General features: G+C 45.6%; 3 protein-coding genes across 4 annotated transcripts in view; 2 read left to right on the top strand and 1 right to left on the bottom strand.

Annotated features, from left to right (window-relative positions):
- Positions 1-20,821, bottom strand: part of LOC122925110 (gastrula zinc finger protein XlCGF26.1-like) — a 213,175-nt gene that overhangs the window by 46,369 nt on the left and 145,985 nt on the right. The gene's annotated exons all lie outside the window — the stretch shown is intronic.
- LOC122925099 (zinc finger protein 551-like) overlaps positions 1-20,821 on the top strand; it is a 69,056-nt gene that overhangs the window by 7,103 nt on the left and 41,132 nt on the right. Inside the window, exons 1-2 of one of the 2 annotated variants that reach the window (XM_044276612.1) lie at positions 1,460-1,483; positions 3,945-4,094. In XM_044276612.1, coding sequence (XP_044132547.1) covers positions 4,017-4,094 — 78 coding nt within the window. In that variant the 5' untranslated portion in view covers positions 1,460-1,483; positions 3,945-4,016. Of the gene's footprint in view, positions 1-1,459; positions 1,484-3,944; positions 4,095-20,821 lie in introns of those variants that run through there. The other variant, XM_044276613.1, reaches the window with a different exon arrangement.
- On the top strand, positions 4,822-19,501 carry LOC122925117 (gastrula zinc finger protein XlCGF57.1-like). The gene is made up of 4 exons (XM_044276643.1): positions 4,822-4,867; positions 4,952-5,016; positions 5,786-6,080; positions 18,381-19,501. The coding sequence occupies exons 1-4, from the start codon at positions 4,834-4,836 to the stop codon at positions 19,499-19,501; spliced, it is 1,515 nt and encodes a 504-aa protein (XP_044132578.1). The 5' UTR covers positions 4,822-4,833.

Raw genomic sequence — 20,821 nt, 5'->3', positions numbered from 1 at the left:
AAGCCATATGGCACTCCTTCCCTTCTGAGCCCTGCAGTGTGCTCATACAGCAGTTTATGGGATTGTAAACTGCAGAATCAGGGTAATAAATATTGAGGTTTGTTTTGCTGTTAACCCTTGACGTGTTACAGGAACAAATGGATCAAAATGGAAAATCTTCAAAATGTTAGGTACCGTATTTTTCGCACCATAAGACGCACTTTCCCCCCCAAAAAAAATCGGGGGGAAATGCCCCTGCGTCTTATGGGGCGAATGCTGACAATTTAACATCGCTGGATGCGATGTACAGTTAGCGGGGGCCGGGGGAGGGACTAGGAGGAGGAGCTGGGGGCCGGGAATAGCGGCGGGGCGGTGCAATCAATGTACTATAGCCCCGCCCCGCCGCTCCGGTATACTAATTTTAAATGTCTTATTCAATTAAAATGTATTAGATATGCCCCCTCACTCCTAAATTGCTAATCGTACCTTACATCCTATTCCTAGGTTCTGTAATGCAGGCCGGGCGGGCGGCAGCGTAACTCCTTGATGTCACGTGCCTGCGCCGCCTACTTTATGAATGAAGCAGGCGGCGCAGGCAAGTGACGTCAGTGAGTGACGCGCCGGCCGCCCGGCCTGCATTACAGAACCTAGGAATAGGATGTAAGGTACGATTAGGAATTTAGGAGTGAGGGGGCATATCTAATACATTTTAATTGAATAAGACATTTAATATTAGTATACTGCGGAGGGGGGGGGGCGAGCTGATCCGTGGATGGCACTGTTAAGGGGGGGGGTCTGTGGATGCCACTGTTATGGGCTGGGGGGCTGTGGATGGCACATATATAACAGTTCCACCCACAGATCCCCCCTGTAACAGTGCCACCCACAGATCCCCCCTGTAACAGTGCCACCCACAGATCCCCCCCTGTAACAGTGCCATCCACAGATCCCCCCCTATAACAGTGCCATCCACAGATCCCCCCCTGTAACAGTGTGTCAGTCATCCACAGATCCCCCCCATAACAGTGTCCGTCATCCACAGATCCCCCCCATAACAGTGTCCGTCATCCACAGATCCCCCCATAACAGTGTCCGTCATCCACAGATCCCCCCATAACAGTGTCCGTCATCCACAGATCCCCCCCATAACAGTGTCCGTCATCCACAGATCCCCCCATAACAGTGTCCGTGATCCACAGATCCCCCCATAACAGTGTCCGTCATCCACAGATCCCCCCATAACAGTGTCCGTCATCCACAGATCCCCCCCATAACAGTGTCCGTCATCCACAGATCCCCCCCATAACAGTGTCTGTCATCCACAGATCCCCCCATAACAGTGTCCTTCACAGATCCCCAGTAATAGTGCCACCCACAGACCACCATTAGTTCCAAACCCACCAAAAGCACGCCTTTTGGTTAAAAATAATTTTTTTCTTATTTTCCTCCCCAAAAACCTAGGTGCGTCTTAGGGGCCGGTGCGTCTTATAGGGCGAAAAATACGGTAATAACTGTTTTGTGAGGTATCACTATCTGACAAGTTGAGAAATTCAACTTTAGAAAATGAATAATTTTCTGTAATTTTTTTTTATATAAAGGTAAACGATATTGACTAAAATTTACCATTAACATGAAGTACGATGTGTCATTAAAAAGATGCTCCGAATGGCTTGGATAAGTAAAAGCATTCCAAAGATATTACCACATAAAGTGACACATGTCAGGATTTGGATACTGAGGGTCCATTCACACATCCACAATTTCGTTCCGCATTTTGCGGAACGGAATTGCGGACCCATTCATTTCTGCTGCCTGGATCCAGAATTGCGGATAAGAATAGGCATTTTCTATTAAGTGCCGGCGCTGTGCAGTCCTCAAAATGCGGACCGCACATCGCAGATGTCCGTGTTTTTTCGGATCTGTGGATCCGCAAAACACACACAGACGTGTGAATGGACCCTTAGGTTGTGTTGGGAAGGTGAAACGTGACTGTGTATGGAAGAGGTTAATATTTCAGTTTTTTTGGGGGATGTTGCAATACCAGTTATGTTTGTTTTTGCATTTTTAGGAGATTGTAAAAAGGTTTTTTCATTTTTTAGATTTTTGTATTTTTTTTTTGATTTTTAAAAACTTTATTCAGCTGATTTTTACTTTTTGTTTAAACCTGCAAACATTTGATTGCTTCTATTATTCACAGTGATACTTCTGTGTTGCTGTTAATAGTATTTTCCTGCTACACTTATACACCCAGAGGAAAGCTGTAACGCCTCTTTCACACGGGCGTCATGTTTTCTGCCCGGATAAGAGGCGGGTGCGTTGTGGGAAAATGCGCAATTTTTCCACGCGAGTGCAAAACATTGTAATGCGTTTTGCACTCGTATGAGAAAAATCGGCATGTTTGGTACCCAAACCCGAACTTCTTCACAGAAGTTCAGGTTTGGGTTAGGTGCTGGGTAGATTGTATTATTTTCCCTTATAACATGGTTATAAGGGAAAATAATAGCATTCTTAATACAGAATGCATAGTACAATACCGCTGGAGGGGTTAAAAAAAATAAAAAAATTATTTAACTCACCTTAATCCACTTGCTCGCGCAGCCCGGCTTCTCTTCTGTCTTCTTTTTTGCTGTGTACAGGAAAAGGACCTGTAGTGACGTCACTCTGGTCATCACATGGTCCATCACATGATCTTTTAACCATGGTGATGGATAAGTGATGCGTGAAAATCACCGCTCATGTGCACAGCCCCATAGAAATTAATGGGAAAACTCGCCCGTGTGAAAGGGGCCTAATTGGAGCCCGAAAATGCCAGGTACTTACGGCAGGCCTGGGGGCTCAGGCCCCTGGCTTCTGTGGTATGGCATTGCGATTATGCTGTGGGGTGCCAATGACCCCTCCTTCTGTCAACCACTTAGATGCCACAGTAGTATTGACTGCAGAATCTAAGGGGTTCAGCTAGCTCTGATCCTGGCAGTTGCATTGGGGGCCTCGCTGTGTCCAACTAATGAGTTCCCACTGCGATCTCGTGGGGACATTGGGCAGTGCCTGCGAGATCCTCATGATGTGAGAACAAGTACTCAATCATGATGGTTATATCCGTCATTCACTGTTAAGGAGTTAAAGGGGTTTGCCTATCCAGCCACTCCAGCAGTGATGCCACTATATACGTGACCATTTTGGTGATGATACACTACAGCAGTCACATTCATACCGTACATCCTGGCATTGCTGCTGCAGGGCAGTAATTGGCTGTAGTAGTCATTCGAAGGGGCAACACACTTGGACACTGCTTTGACCTCAGACATGGAAGAACTATCTTGACCTAAACCCAAACATAAAGAGTGAATACAACATCTACACCTTATGGCTCCACTCACATCTCATCACAGGTGTACAGTACATAAGAAAGACCTCCCGATATATACTGCCAATGGAAGGCTATGGTGTGTCCCACTGTATAGGAATACAGTAAGATGTGTCACCCATAGTCTCCCATTGTAAAACCAAAAATGTATATGTCACATTGCAGCATCAAAGAACTCACACAGGGGAGAAGCCATTTCCATGTTCGGAATGTGGGAAACATTATAGTGATAAATCATATCTTCTTAAACGTCAGAGAATTCACACGGGAGAGAAGCCATTTTCATGTCCAGAATGTGGCAAATGTTATAGTGACAAATCCTATCTTCTTAAACATCAGAGAATTCTCACAGGAGAGAAACCATTACATTGCAGACTGCATTGTCCTATACAGTGAAAAATGGTATGCCAACACATACTGGCCCAACAGGATATTTGTCCAGCATATACTGGTGCATGAGGGTTTATGGACATGTCAGAGGTCTACATGACCTTACCCAAATATCTCCTCAAATGTTTCCTCTTGTTACTACCCCCCAGTTTATAATTTTTACATGGGATATTGTGTGGTTTTGACACCGTTTTATCTTGTTTCCATTCAGGTTCCTACAGTATAGCCTTGTCTCCATTGATATCTTCTATATAAGAGAATTTTCCTGATTCACCCATAAAGAATGGATAGGGACAGAGACAAGATGGCAGAGGGGATAATAAATCTCACCCTAGAGATACTCTTCCAACTGACTGGAGAGGTGAGAGATTCTGATAATGTCACATTACATCATTCTTATTATTTATTTCTCTTGCTTATATGGTGCCAACATATTCCGCAGCGCTTTACAGGTATTATCACCACTCACTGTCCCCAGTGGGGCTCACAATCTAGATTCCCTATCAGTATGTCTTTTGATGTGTGGAAGGAAACCCACACAAACACAGGGTGAATATACAGACTTCATGCAGATATTGTCTGCCAACTCCACTCACAGCTAGATTCGACCCCAGGACTCCAGAGCTGCAAGACACCAGTGTTAGCCACTCAGCCACCATGCTGCCCAACAGATGGACGTGGCTGAAGAGTTCATGGACTCTGGAAATGTCAGTAGTGATATTTATTGCTGTGTCTCCCCATATCCAGGATTACACAGTGGTGAAGAAGACCTCTAGTGAGCGCTGTCAGGTTCCTGTGTCTGAAGGATGGGAAAGAACCCTGAGCCCAATCACAGGGCCTCCACCTCACTCCCTGATACATGAGGAAATCAATGAACAGAAGATCCTAGAACTCACCCACAAGATGATTGAGCTGCTGACTGGAGAGGTGACACTGCTGGGAATGCTGGGACATTATACAGTAACAGCACTGGAGGGGTCTGGGTGATGACGGTGTCATTGTGTTGTCAGGTTCCTATAAGGTGTCAGGATGTCACTGTCTATTTCTCCATGGAGGAGTGGGAGTATGTAGAAGGACACAAGGATCTATACAAGGAGGCCATGATGGAGGACCACCAGACCCTCACATCACCAGGTTACAGACAAAGAATAAATACACCCATCCTTTAATTATCTGTATGTAAAGAATGAATTCAGTCACTGTATGTGTCTCCTACAGGAAGATCCAGTAAGAGAAGAACACCAGAGAGATGTCCCAGTCCTCTTCTTCCACAGGATCATCAGGTAGATGGAGATATTCCCTATGGTCTGAAGAAGGGTGTGAAGTCCTTGTGTTCAGTCTTGTTTTATCCAATAGTATTATATGTTTTATATCTGTGTAATGAGAAAGGTGGATGTGACGGGGTTAAAGCTGACCATAGACATTAGATGTTGTCTGGATGTGATCACAATGTTCTGGCTATGGAGACTGCTGGTGGGAATAAGGGTCCTTTTACACAGGCAGATTCTCTGTCCACTATCAAGCACCAATCAACAATACAGCATGCTGACCGGTACTCATTTACTGCATTTATTTACATGTGGCTTTTATGGTTAGTATGGGAGGAACATTTATAAATACTGTTGTTCTAATAAATTCATCTTATCAGGTCCTACACCTGCGACAGGGTATCCCCTGAAGCTAAGGACACTCTTTCTGTCACTTCATTGACAGGGCTGGATATCTTGGCTGACCTTAGCTGGCAGACAATCTCGTCCCTGTAATGCCTATCTATTCTGAGACAGGCAACGTTGGAAGTTGATCCCCTTCACTGAAACAACACGAATCATGTCTAGCCATGCTGAATATACGTGTGGATGAGGTTCTAGTTATTGAGCCATCATGCAATATCTAGTTATGCTTCTAGGAGGCTTGCAGACTTTTGGATCAGATACCTATTTCGTTCATATAATTTTTGGTCATCATGATAATTAGTTATCTTCTCTGCTCATCTAGAACTTTCTGTGCAACTTCTCTGAATATCTGGTGACTTTTAAAATATTTGTTTCACAGCTTATGAAACAGAATGAAGATCTGAACAGTATTACTCCTACATATACATATGTGAGGGGTGATGACCAGTGTAAAGAAGAAATTCCTACAGAGACATATGTGAGGGGTGATGACCAGTGTAAAGAAGAAATTCCTACAGAGACATATGTGAGGGGTGATGACCAGTGTAAAGAAGAAATTCCTACAGAGACATATGTGAGGTGTGATGACCAGTGTAAGGAAGACATTCCTACAGAGACATACGAGAGGTGTGATGACCAGTGTAAGGAAGAAATTCTTACAGATAACCACCCAGGTGAGTCAATACTGATGAGGAATTTAACCTTTATTCCATCAGTTAAAATAGTGCATATATACAGTATATACTTATAGTATTTATAATGGTAGCCTCAGCTTGGGTAATACTCTTTGATATGGTATGAAATGAAAATATAAGGTTAGAACATTTTCATATTTCTACCTAAAACTAAATCCTTGGTGAAATGGCGAATACAAAGCTGTTTAAAATGCTCACAATTAGAGATAAGCGGACTTCTCAAAAATGTGATTCTGCCTGTTCGCCGAATTTTCCAAAAAGACATGATCCGATTTTTTTTGCGGCAAATCTTCTTAAAAACAGCTATTTCCTGGCTGCAGAGAGTCTGTATAGTGGTGTAGAACACTGTGCCTGTATAGTGGTGTAGAGCACTGTGCCTGTATAGCGGTGTAGAGCACTGTGCCTGTATAGTGGTGTAGAACACTGTGCCTGTATAGTGGTGTAGAACACTGTGCCTGTATAGTGGTGTAGAACACTGTGCCTGTATAGTGGTGTAGAGCACTGTGCCTGTATAGCGGTGTAGAACACTGTGCCTGTATAGCGGTGTAGAACACTGTGCCTGTATAGTGGTGTAGAACACTGTGCCTGTATAGTGGTATAGAACACTGTGCTTGTATAGTGGTGTAGAGCACTGTGCCTGTATAGTGGTGTAGAGCACTGTGCCTGTATAGCGGTGTAGAACACTGTGCCTGTATAGTGGTGTAGAACACTGTGCCTGTATAGTGGTATAGAACACTGTGCTTGTATAGCGGTGTAGAACACTGTGCCTGTATAGTGGTATAGAACACTGTGCTTGTATAGCGGTGTAGAACACTGTGCCTGTATAGTGGTGTAGAACACTGTGCCAGTATAGTGGTATAGAACACTGTGCCTGTATAGCGGTGTAGAACACTGTGCCTGTATAGTGGTGTAGAACACTGTGCCTGTATAGTGGTGTAGAGCACTGTGCCTGTATAGCGGTGTAGAGCACTGTGCCTGTATAGTGGTGTAGAGCACTGTGCCTGTATAGCGGTGTAGAGCACTGTGCCTGTATAGCGGTGTAGAACACTGTGCCTGTATAGTGGTGTAGAGCACTGTGCCTGTATAGTGGTGTAGAGCACTGTGCCTGTATAGTGGTGTAGAACACTGTGCCTGTATAGCGGTGTAGAACACTGTGCCTGTATAGCGGTGTAGAATACTGTGCCTGTATAGCGGTGTAGAGCACTGTGCCTGTATAGCGGTGTAGAACACTGTGCCTGTATAGCGGTGTAGAGCACTGTGCCTGTATAGTGGTATAGAACACTGTGCCTGTATAGTGGTGTAGAGCACTGTGCCTGTATAGCGGTGTAGAACACTGTGCTTGTATAGCGGTGTAGAACACTGTGCCTGTATAGTGGTATAGAACACTGTGCTTGTATAGCGGTGTAGAACACTGTGCCTGTATAGTGGTGTAGAACACTGTGCCAGTATAGTGGTATAGAACACTGTGCCTGTATAGCGGTGTAGAACACTGTGCCTGTATAGTGGTGTAGAACACTGTGCCTGTATAGTGGTGTAGAGCACTGTGCCTGTATAGCGGTGTAGAGCACTGTGCCTGTATAGTGGTGTAGAGCACTGTGCCTGTATAGCGGTGTAGAGCACTGTGCCTGTATAGCGGTGTAGAGCACTGTGCCTGTATAGCGGTGTAGAGCACTGTGCCTGTATAGCGGTGTAGAACACTGTGCCTGTATAGTGGTGTAGAGCACTGTGCCTGTATAGTGGTGTAGAACACTGTGCCTGTATAGCGGTGTAGAACACTGTGCCTTGCAGTAACACGCATAGGGAGTCTGCTGTGGTAGTGAAATAATACTGTCTAAGGCGTTGCTCTTATAATCACTGCACACTTCACTTATTTGGGCAGTCACGGGGCCAAAACTGACCAAATAACTCAAGTGTGAACTCAGACTTACAGGTCGATGATAGCACCAAGAAGAAGCGCACTCCTTTTACACCGTCGTCAGCTGATTCCACATAGATGTCTACAGAACCTGTTCTATGAAATGCTTATACAAGTAGAGCCCCCCGACAGAGTGGAGAGGGTGTCAGCAGTAAGTTTGTGTTGACGTCACTGATTATTTTGCCCTTCCTCTGATCTGTCAAAAGTATAACCCCCCAAAAACGGATCCTGTCTGTTGAGCATCCGCCCTCACTCGGTCAGCATTTGGTCAGTAATCCATTAGTATTGCTAAAGCCCGAAAAAAAAAACAGGAATGGATCCAAAACAGAGATGACACGTGAATGGAATATTTGCATGTCTTCTGTGTTTTGTACCCACTACTCGTTTTGGCTACCAAATATCATAGGCCAATTCTGATGGGACCATACAGACCTTACAGCTGCTACACAGACAGGATCCGTTTTGCATCTCATTTTTCCTTCCTTCTGACAGATCACTAGAAGGGCCGGCACTCGCTATGGTAGTAATTTTGAAGTATTTTAATGGTCACATACACTTGCCTCCTGTATGTGACCATTAAAATACTTCAAAATTACTACCATAGCGAGTGCCGGTCCTCTCTTTGCAAGTTCGTGTGGATTCTCCCTGGACGCGCGCACTGCATCACTGATACACGGAGTGCCGACTGTATCTTCTCTAGATCACTAGAAGGGTCAAATAAATGATAATGTCAACCTTGCCAAAAAAGCTAAATAGTGGCCCAGTCATGGATGGGGACAGTGGGAGAACAGCTTGAGAAGTCCACAGAGTGGCCCAATGACAGAGTGTTGAGGTAGCAGCAGCATGAGGAGACCACAGAGTGGCCCAGTGACATAGTGGGGAGGTGGCAGCAGCATGAGGAGACCACAGAGGGGCCCATTTACATAGTGTTGAGGTGGCAGCAGCATGAGGAGATCACAGACTGGCAAGGTGACATAATGTGGAGGTGGCAGCAGCAGCATGAGGAGACCACAGAGTGGCACAATGACAGAGTGTGGAGGTGTAGCAGCAGCATGAGGAGGCCACAGACTGGCAAGATGACATAATGTGGAGGTGGCAAGAGCAGCAGCATGAGGAAACCACAAAGTGGCACAGAGACAGAGTTGTGAGTTGGTAGCAGCATGAGGAGACCACAGAGTGGCAAGGTGACATAGTGTGGAGGTGGCAGCAGCATGAGGAGAACCAGAATGGCCCAGTGACATAGTGTTGAGGTAGCAGCAGCATGAGGAGACCACAGAGTGGATATTTGGCAGCAGCATGAGGAGACCACAGAGTGGCCCAGAGACAGAGTTGTGAGTTGGCACAGCATGAGGAGACCACAGAGTGGCACAATGACAGAGTGTGGAGGTGGCAGCAGCAACATGAGGAAGCCACAGACTGGCAAGGTGACATGGTGTCGAGGTGGCATCAGCATGAGGAGGCCACAGATTGGCACAATGACAGAGTGTGGAGGTGGCAACAGCAGCATGAGAAGACCTGAGTGGTGAGGTTGCAGCAGCATCTGGAGACCACAGATTGACCCGGTGACAGAGTGGGGAGGTGGGTGGCAATAACAGTACCCATTGACGATGGTGGGTGTAATAAAGAGCACTTGGCATCAGGTGGGTGGCAGCATCAGAGTAGTAGCTGAGGCAGGTAGCCAGAAGAAACCAGTCTCTTTTTTGTTAAGGTTTGAGTGAGGCAACATGGATGATTTAATCTGATTCATCAGGCATTGGTGGGTGGAAATCCTGGTTGATCCACGTCTGATTCATCTTGACAAAGGTCAGTCTCTCCACATTTTGGGTGGACAGGTGAGTTCTCCTTGGGGTAACTATGGCCCCTGCCACACTAAACACCCTCTCTGATGCCACACTACTGGCCGTGCAGGACAGCTTTTCCAAGGCAAACTCTGCCAGTTGCAGCCACAAATCCAGTTTGGCTGCCCAGTAGTCCAGCGGATCTTCAATGTGGGGTGGCAGAGTGCTGTCCAAGTATGCTACCACCTGCTGGTTCAGGTTCTGCTCCAGATCTTGCTGCTGGTGAATAGTTTGTTCACTAGGCAGGTTAAGAAAGCTGCTCATCATCGACTCAAGCTGCTGCTGATGGAGCTGGTACTGCTCCTACCCCCCCCCCCCCCCACCACACGACAGCAGCCATGGCAGTGGAATGAGAGCGCAGAGGGCTCCCCCGGTCATACCTGCGAGAGGATGGACGATGGCGCAGATAGGCAGCGGCCAACTCACTACATAGTATGTCTCTATAGTAGTTCAGTTTGTCCTCCCTCTCAGCGAGTGTAAAAAAGGCCCCCATTTTGGACCGGTAGCGAGGGTCCAATAAGGTGGAGAGCCAGAAGTCATCCCTCTACTGAATGGTGACAATTCGGCTGTCACTTTGCAAGCAAGCATGCAGCGGGCCATTTGCGCAAGTGACTCGGATGGTGTGTCTGGGTCCTCTGCCTCGTCTTCCTCATCACCCTGTAGCTCCTCTCCTGTCACCTGTGTAGAAAAACCACCCATTTCGCTACACATTGCTTGTGCTCTAATGCCCTCCTCCTCCAGTTCAGCCCCCACACGGCTCATGTAGCCGTGAGATCTAGGTGCCACGTCTCCAGTCCCCTGACCAGCCAGATTTACCAGCATCTATTCCAGGATATGAAGCAGTGGAATGACGTTGTTCATCCCGTAGTCCTGGCGACTGACAAATAACGTGGCATCCTCAAAGGGCACGAGCAAACGGCAGGTGTCACGCATGAGCTGCCACTGGCTGACATCGAAGTCACACAGGGGAGTACTCCTGTACGCTTGGATCATCAAGAAATCGTTGATGGCCTTTCTCTGTTCATATAGTCGGTCCAACATATGGAGGGTGAAATTCCAATGGGTGGAAACGTCACATATTAGCCTATGTTGGGGGACGCCATTCTGCCGCTGCAGCTCAAGGAGGGTGTGCTTTGTGGTGTACGAGTGGCTGAAGTGCATGCAAAGTTTCCTGGCCATTTTTAGGATGTCTTGCAGATGGATGAAAGACTTCAGGAACCGCTTGACAACCAAATTGAACACGTGTGCCATGCAGGGTGCATGGCTCAGCCCTCCTTGACGCAGTGCTGATACCATGTTCTTCCCGTTGTCGGTCACCATGGTTCCGATTTTGAGTTGTCGCGGAGAAAGACAGTATTAAATTTTTTTATGAAGGACACGGAGCAGTTCCTGCCCGCGTGACTCCGTTCGCCCAGGCAAACTAGGTGCAGAACAGCGTGACACCAACGTGTCCTGCACATGTGGTATGCGGGTGAGGGACTGTGAATCGTCCCTGCAGTGGAGGCTGAGGACACGGTGGAGGATGAGGAGGCAGTGGCGGTCATTGTTGCAGGACCAACGGCGTTAGAATGTGGAGGTGGAAGCGGCGTCACCTGGCCAAGTTGCTGGTTTGGCTGGGCAGAAACCACATTTACCCAGTGGGCCGTAAAGGACATGTATTGTCATTGACCGTAGTTACAGCTCCACACGTCGGCGCTGCTCCGTACTTTGGCAGACACCGACAGGCTCAATGACTGGCCCACCTTCTGTTCTACATATTTGTGCTAGGCTGGTACTGCCTTTTTGGCAAAGAAATGACGGCTTGGGACTCTCCACCTCGGCTCGGCACAAGCCATCAGTTCTCTGAAAGGTGCAGAGTCCACCACTTGGAAAGGGAGGGACTGCAGCACCAGCAACTTGGCCAGGAGCACATTCAGCTTCTGCACCATTGGATGAGTGCATGCATACTGTCGTCTTTTGGAAATAGCTTCAGTGATCGATTGCTGACGGAATGACTGACAAGGAGTAGGAGGGTGAGGAGCAGGAGCATCAGGACCAGCAGATGATGGGAAGGACAGACAGCTACCTTCGGCTGAGGTGGTGGAGCCTTGACTGCCTGAAATCGGGTGCATGCCACTGGGTGATGCAGCAGTTGCTTCGGCAGGCTGGACCACCACATTGGAGACACGGTTCTCCCAGGCCACTTTATGGTGATGCTGCATATGTTGACGCAGGGCCGTGGTGCCAACATTGGTACCCTGGCCACGCTTCACCTTCTGCCCACAGATTCGGCAAATGGCCATGTTCACCTCCTCCGGCGGCTTAACAAAAAACTTCCACACTGCCGAGTAGGTCATTTTACCTCCAACACTCCTTTCCGGGCAGGTAGGCTCCTGCGAAGTGGGTGGTCTACCCCGGGCACGTTTGGTTCCTGACCTCCCACTGCTGCTACCCTGCTGACTCCCGGCCATGCTACCGACTTGCTGGCTCCGCCGTTGCCTCACTCGCAAGCTGCCACCCTCTTCTACTAATTATGATGAAGCCCCTTCGTCACCCGGCTCCCAATTGCGATCGGCTACATCATCATCGAGTACTGTCTGCACGTCAACGATGTCCTCCTCAACGGTCTCTGAGCCAGGCACCTGACCATTCGCAACATCAGCTCCCACGCTACTCTCCTCATCACTACTTGCTCGCCTACCGGAGAAAGCAGCGGATGTCTCCTCCGGATCTTGGCTGGGCAGTATCTGCTGACTGTCTTCTAGTAGCTCGTCCTTGCTGTATAGTGGAGCTGAGCCCACAGGATATAATACTTCTCTGGCTGAGGTAACAGAAAAGGACAGAGGCAGATTGAGGACAGGTGAGGGCACAGGGCCTGCTCCCGGGCCTTGCCAACTAATGGTTGTGTCTAATGAATCCACCGACTCTTGGCTGGGGGTGTCTGATGTCACTTGGGACGAAGTGGATGACTGAGTCAACCATTCAAGAACCGCTGGGTTGCTGGTCAAGACAGGACTGCTAGATGACATTGGGAGCTCAGGCCTTTCGAAGTGACTCCTGCTGCCAAGACCCCTTACTCTGCTGCAACCTGTTCCTGCGCCATTAGTATTCGCCCCATAAGACACAGGGGCATTTTCCCCCCACTTTTGGGGGGAAAATGCATCTTATGAGGCGAAAAATACGGTAATACTTTTTGTTTTACACTCATACATGCAAAAAAAAGGCTTTAGAACATATAACTGCACCGCTGAATGGCAAATAAGCCCTTATTTTTTACCACTTATACACGCCAAAAAATGCTTTAGAACATACAGTGGGGCAAAAAAGTTTTTAGTCAGCCACCAATTGTGCAAGTTCTTCCACTTAAAAAGATGAGAGAGGCCTGTAATTTTCATCATAGGTATACCTCAACTATGAGAGACATAATGAGAAATAAAAATCCAGAAAATCACATTGTCTGATTTTTAAAGAATTTATTTGCAAATTATGGTGAAAAATAAGTATTTGGTCAATAACAAAAGTTAATCTCAATACTTGTTATATACCCTTTGTTGCCAGTGACAGAGGTCAAACGTTTTCTGTACGTCTTCACAAGGTTTTCACACACTGTTGCTGCTATTTTGGCCCATTCCTCCATGCAGATCTCCTGTAGAGCAGTGATGTCTTGGGGCTGTCGCTGGGCAACACAAACTTTCAACTCCCTCCAAAGGTTTTCTAAGGGGTTGAGATCTGGAGACTGGCTAGGCCACTCCAGGACCTTGAAATGCTTCTTACGAAGCCACTCCTTCGTTGCTCGGGCGGTGTGTTTGGGATCATTGTCATGCTGAAAGACCCAGCCACGTTTCATCTTCAATGTACCGGTACTTGCTGATAGAAGGAGGTTTTCACTCAAAATCTCACGATACATGGCCCCATTCATTCTTTCCTTTACACGGATCAATCGTCCTGGTCCCTTTGCAGAAAAACAGCCCCAAAGCATGATGTTTCCACCCCCATGCTTCACAGTAGTTATGGTGTTCTTAGGATGCAACTCAGCATTCTTTCTCCTCCAAACACGACGAGTTGAGTTTTTACCAAAAAGTTCTACTTTGGTTTCATCTGACCATATCACATTCTCCCAATTCTCTTCTGGATCATCCAAATGCTCTCTAGCAAACTTCAGATGGGCCCGGACATGTACTGGCTTAAGCAGGGGGACACCTCTGGCACCGCAGGATTTGAGTCCCTGGTGGCATAGTGTGTTACTGATGGTAGCCTTTGTTACTTTGGTCCCAGCTCTCTGCAGTTCATTCACTAGGTCCCCCGTGTGGTTCTGGGATTTTTGCTCACCGTTCTTGTGATAATTTCGACCCCCACGGGGTGAGATCTTGTGTGGAGCCCCAGATCGAGGGAGATTATCAGTGGTCTTGTATGTCTTCCATTTTCTAATAATTGCTCCCACAGTTGATTTCTTCACACCAAGCTGCTTGCCTATTGCAGATTCAGTCTTCTCAGCCTGGTGCAGGTCTCCAATTTTGTTTCTGGTGTCCTTCGACAGCTCTTTGGTCTTGGCCATAGTGGAGTTTGGTGTGTGACTGTTTGAGGTTGTGGACAGGTGGCTTTTATACTGATAATAAGTTCAAACAGGTGCCATTAATACAGGTAACGAGTGGAGGACAGAGGAGCCTCTTAAAGAAAAAGTTACAGTTTGTGAGAGCCAGAAATTTTGCTTGTTTGTAGGTGACCAAATACTTATTTTACCGAGGAATTTACCAATTTAATTAATTAGAAATCCTACAATGTGATTTCCTGTATTCTTTCCCCCCATTCTGTCTCTTATAGTTGAAGTGTACCTATGATTAAAATTACAGGCCTCTCTCATCTTTTTAAGTGGGAGAACTTGCACAATTGGTGGCTGACTAGATACTTTTTTGCCCCACTGTATAACTGCATTGCACAAGGGCTAATAGGACATAGAAATATTTCCTAGTAATACACCCTGTTAATAGCTGTATCACACAGCACTTGCACCCCAATAACAGGAAAGGTTTGCTGGAATTACAGAGGCATCATCTATTACAAACCTGAAAGCAGCAGTATAATGGCAATTTGGATCCGCAGTCAGTGCAGCAAGGTGTAATACCCAGGCTGTACACTCCCCTATTGGACCCTGTTCTGCTTCAATACTGTGGAACAATTCCTTCCTATCCTTTCCCTACACTTCTAAGGATCTTTCCCTGAACTTCTATACAGCAAAATAAAAGTTTTAAAGTCTTTTCTACCACTGTCCCTAGCGCCTGCTGACGTCTCTCCCTGCACTAAGCACACTGGAAAATGGCTAGGGTATATAGCTAGTCTATGTATAGGGCTGTGACATCACAGGGGCTGGCTGGCTGATGATTGGCTGCATGATTGGCATTGTGGGTGATCCCTCATTACCAGAGTTCTTTGCTCCATGTCCTAACATGTGCAGCAGCCATTTTAGGAAAAAAATACGATTAGTTACCATGAAGTGTCAGGAAATTCAGATTTGATGCGAATCAAATTTTTCCTGAAATTCGGATCCTCTTCGTCAACTTCGATTCGCTCATCTGCAGCTTGCAGTCTGCGTGTAGAAAGATTCGCTTGCTGCAGCTTTCTACACGCAGATGGCTGCTGCTCACATGTCACATGTCTGCCCTCTGCTGAGTCACTGACCTCCCGTGGTCTCTGCTACCAGAAGTAGCAGAAGCCGTGGCCAAAACAATAGCACCACATTTAGTTTGATGAACATGATGGAGCAGAATTCTTACGTGCTGGCCTAGGCTGATACACATCAGCAAACGGATAAGTACTACCTGAACAACCAGTCCTACCTGGACAGTTTGCTTTCTCCAGCACATATCCTATTCCCTGACCCAAAGTATTTCCGGCCAGGTAGATTGGACAGTTTGCTCTCGCTGTACTGTCTTCTCAAGCCTCCAGTGTTATCTCAGAGAGGGTATTCAGCGTGGCAGGTGGCGTTTTCAGACCCGAACGGACAAGCTGGTCCTATGTATGTGTGCAAAATCTTCTTGTCAAAATGAATGATGCATGGATCCATGAGGATTTTAACACACCTACGGCTGAGGCCAATGTAAAGATCTGCCATTGCTGATGGTGGCTATTAATTGCGGGGCCCAATCATGCCACTGACGCTGCCTGTCTGTCATCATGTTCCATACTGTATTGATGCTGCAGCTCATCCTACTGCCACTACTATTACCCCTACACAGCTCCACATCTACTGCCTTGTCTGTTAGGTTCCATACGGTGCTGCTACTGCTGTCACTACTATTACCCCTACACAGCTCCACATCTACTGCCTTGTCCGGGAGTCAGTTGAGTGGAACAAGCAGTTGTAATTACACTGTGACACCTCTACAAAGGAGACAGCGCTCAGGTAATTTTGAAAAGGGTTGATATTAATGACCTATCCTAAGGATAGCTCATCATAATTGTAGCAATGCACAACCCCTCCAAACTGTGGCCCTCAACAACAAATGCACGTCTAAGAACCTGGTGAGCAAGGGATTTACGGATGGCTGTGGTCAAATATGCATTATTTATTATGTGCCAGGTGGTGTAGTGTGCATGGCGAATGGTGGGAGAATGGCCCTCTTTGAAGTGTGTCACCCATTTTTATTTACTATGTTGGGGATATCCTGACTAGGTCTAGCTCCTATGGCAGCCATCTTTCTTGTTGCTGGTAACTGAATATACTTTGATCATCTCAGCATTTGGGTCACTAAATATTTGGTTTTGTCCTTTTATAATGTGAATGTTTTGTCTACTGATAACACTTTGGCCTTCAGTGTTGAAACTATTGTAATACAAATGTTTGGTGGGAGGGACACTGCACCATGGCTCTGTGAAGATGGTGGCTTCAACACAGAAGTAGAAAACTGCAGGTCTGGTGGTCTAACCTCAAGATCTACTGGAGCTTGCTCTGAAGTTTACAGTGTATCTGCTTTGCCACCAGTATTTCAGTTATTAATTGAATGTTTTTGCTATTTGTATGGATTTTTTTTATATATATTGTGGGGATTCGCTCTGGTAGACAGGACAAACGGACGCAGTATAGAGGCAAAGACCAGTTTGTAACTCAAAAAAAAACTTCAGTGTTTTATTTACATTTATGGTAACAAAACAGTACGACAGTCCATTTGCAGTTTTGGTGTTCGTTCACACCTAGACAGTTCATACAGCAACACAGTCACCTGTTATCCTGGGTGTTACTTCACACACGATCGGCATTGTTTAGGACAGACCAGACCTCCCAAACTCAGGCCTCCAGCCAAGCACACGGCTCAGATTCCAATCCAGCGATTGCCAGAGCTCCTCTGTCAGAGAGAGGTAATCACACCCAGCTGACACTTTGACTACTCCCCGTAAGAGCCGTCCCGGATCAGCTATAAAGCTATACTAAATAGCAAGGTGTCAAACAGCAACTGCTGCTGACACATGAAAACTGGCTCTTACTCAACCGAGGCCACGAACCTTGGTGACACATACCTTCCGTCAACGACGGACCCTTTCGCCTTCCTACAATATATAAATGTTATAAAATCATGCAGGCAGAGTGTCAGTTTTGATAAACAGATGAGGCGAACTGCACTTATGCCGATATAAGACTCTGCTCCTGAAGACATATCACTGTTACAAACAGTGATATAGAAACGCGTCGAGCAGACACATGAATAGGCAGGGACAGTCTAATAATTATGTAAATGGTGATGGGATCTAAGAGGATAGGAGAAGCAGGCTATAGGGTAGAGCTTCAATAAAATAGCTCTCACCGGCAAGATATCCATCCTAAACCGCCATTTGTATAATTTTGCTAGTAAAATACACGGTTGCAACAATTTCAACAGTTGCTACTCGGTGTATGGCTGGTGCTATATATTACCAACACAATCCAAGTATATTCAGCGCACCTAGCAATTATCCACAGTGTGTTTGGAGAATTGGGCAGGATATCACAAAGAGAACAAAATCCTGATACATCCAGATAAACACACTGTTTCAATAAGTGTGGAGGCAGAGGCACTTTGACTACTCCCCGTAAGAGCCATCCCGGATCAGCTATAAAGCTATACTAAATAGCAAGGTGTCAAACAGCAACTGCTGCTGACACATGAAAACTGGCTCTTACTCAACCGAGGCCAGGAACCTCGGTGACACATACCTTCCGTCAACGACGGACCCTTTCGCCTTCCTACAATATATAAATGTTATAAAATATAAGAGTAATTTTAAGGTTATTATTAGGGTTGAGAGAATCTAATTCTTTTAAAAACTACGTTAATAATATGGGGTCCATCTTACTGTAAAATGTATGTCCTATACGGAGGTAAGTCTCGCGATATTTGCTGAAACTTCGGAAAGACCTCTGCAGTGAACATACATTTTACAGTAGGACAGAGCCCATATTATTAACAATGTTTTTAAACGAATGGGGTTCGGATGCAGCAATCCAAACCTGAATCGCTTAACCCTAGTTATTATAGCATTCAAAAATAATTATTTCAGGTTTTTATTTCTTTGCAGATGACTGTACCTGGAGATCAGAGGGGCATCTCATATCTTCAGATTTTAAAGCTGATGATAGTGATATCATACAATACACATATGATGAGCATGCCATCATCTCAGATGTACCCGCAGACCTTCAGAGGGATCTATCGTCGGACTCTTTTAAACATCAAAGAACTCAAGCAAAGAAGCAATATTCATGTTCCGAATGTGGGAAATATTTTAGTAAGAAATCAAAACTTATTGACCATCTAAGAATACACACAGGGGAGAAGCCATATTCATGTTCACAATGTGGGAAATGTTTTACACAGAAAACACATCTTCTTCAGCATCAAAGAACTCACACAGGGGAGAAGCCATTTCCATGTTCGGAATGTGGGAAACATTATAGTGATAAATCATATCTTCTTAAACATCAGAGAATTCACACGGGAGAGAAGCCATTTTCATGTCCAGAATGTGGCAAATGTTATAGTGACAAATCCTATCTTCTTAAACATCAGAGAATTCACACAGGAGAGAAGCCATTTTCATGTTCAGAATGTGGGAAATGTTTTCATGAGAAACAAACTCTCATCGCACATCACAGAATTCACACAGGGGAGAAGCCATATTCATGTTCAGAATGTGGGAAATGTTTTACTTTAAAATCACATCTTCTTCAGCATGGAAGAATTCACACAGAGGAGAAACCATTTTCATGCTTGGAATGTGGGAAATGTTTTACTTTGAAATCGAATCTTCTTCAACATGGACGAATTCACACAAAGGAGAAACCATTTTCCTGTCTCGAATGTGGGAAATGTTTTGCTTCAAAATCAAATCTCGTCACACATCAAAGAAGTCACACAGGGGAGAAGCCATTTTCATGTTCAGAATGTGGAAAACGTTTTACTAAGACATCTGATGTCGTTAGACATCAGTTAGTTCACACAGGGGCAAAACCATTTTCATGTTCAGAATGTGGCAAATGTTTTACTCATAAAACAAATCTCGTCGCACATCAAAGAAGTCACACAGGGGAGAAGCCATTTTCATGTTCAGAATGTGGGAAAAGTTTTGCTCGGAAATCTGATCTTGTTAGACATCAGAGAACTCACACAGGGGAGAAACCATTTTCATGTTCAGAATGAGAAAAATGTTTTATTTTAAAGGCTATGCACACCTTTGGGGAGATATTTTTTGTATTTTTGTATTGCATTGTACTTATTTTGGTCTTTCAATTGGTCTTTTATTAAAAATATGGAGTCCTTATCTCTGTATGTAGCTGAGATGCTCTAGTAGCTCCCTGTGGATTTTCTCTCTTTTCCGTCAGTTGGGGAGCTGACAGACTTCTTATCTCTGCTCTCTGACATTATAAACACTCATTATAGCTCAGTTCTTATCTTACTGATACAAATGTGGCTTAAATAAGTGTTAATGACCTCTTAGTAGTTTAGAGATAAAGTTGTTTAGATGACCGACACAAAGTGAAAGTACCAGTCACACAGTCAGAAAAACAGTTAAAGGGGTATTCTCATCTTGCTGCTTCATTCTCAATTGCTGCCAGCTAGCTGTTCACTTCCTGGTTTTTCTGCAGCTAAGGCTGGGCGGGCTTAGGCAGCTTGAGTGAAGGCCGGCCACGCCTCCTTATGACATCACACTGAGAGCTGAGTCCTGCGGGCTAGTTCATGTGAATAGTATGACTCATCAGTCTGGCAGCCTGCAGTGTGTGAGGGGATGGTCACTCAGAGAGCCATGCACAGTAACACGTGGCTGTTCTGCTGTTTTACACATAAAATCTCTGTCTGATCTTTTACAAACCCATTCTGTGCATCAAAAACTATAATTCCATATTATACATTAGCCCAAAAGCTTGACCATCCCCCACCCCCAGCACTGATGCAGATTTGTTTCCATTACAGCTGTACTCCAGTTGTGTATAAACCTTACACTATGTATCTGTATAGATGCATATACAGCTCAGCTACATGTGTCTTCTCCAGTCCCCTAACATCACTTTGGCTGAATGGCTTCCTATACAGCCCTGCTACATCTTTATTCTACTCCCCCGCTAGCACTGTGTCTGTAAAGCTTCATCTACAGCTCTACTACATTTGTCTGTTTATCTCTTCAACCAGCACTGTGTCAGAACAGCCGCATATTCAGCCCTACTACATCTGTTTCTCTTTCACCAGCATTGATGCTGACCTGCAACATATACAGCTCTGCTACATCAGTTTTTCTATTCAACCAGCACTGTGTCAGAACACCCGCATATTCAGCTCTGCTACATCTGTTTCTCTTTCACCAGCATTGATGCTGACCTGCCACATATACAGCTCTACTACATCTGTTTTTCTATTCAACCAGCACTGTGTCAGAACAGCCGCATATTCAGCTGTGCTACATCTGTTTCTCTTTCACCAGCATTGATGCTGACCTGCAACATATACAGCTCTGCTACATCTGTT

This window comes from Bufo gargarizans, chromosome 1 (genome assembly GCF_014858855.1).
Source record: "Bufo gargarizans isolate SCDJY-AF-19 chromosome 1, ASM1485885v1, whole genome shotgun sequence".
In the NCBI taxonomy this organism is placed as follows: domain Eukaryota; kingdom Metazoa; phylum Chordata; class Amphibia; order Anura; family Bufonidae; genus Bufo; species Bufo gargarizans.
Note: the sequence above shows the minus strand (reverse complement) of the source record. Positions and strands in the feature narration are given on the sequence as shown.

What these genes read in the sequence shown, in the direction of transcription:
- LOC122925117 (XM_044276643.1), top strand. Translation starts at nt 4,834, where the DNA reads ATGATGGAGGACCACCAGACCCTCACATCACCAG. An exon ending in CCAGACCCTCACATCACCAG is followed by an intron (nt 4,868 to 4,951) that starts GTTACAGACAAA and finishes TGTCTCCTACAG; the next exon opens with GAAGATCCAGTAAGAGAAGA. An exon ending in TCTTACAGATAACCACCCAG is followed by an intron (nt 6,081 to 18,380) that starts GTGAGTCAATAC and finishes ATTTCTTTGCAG; the next exon opens with ATGACTGTACCTGGAGATCA.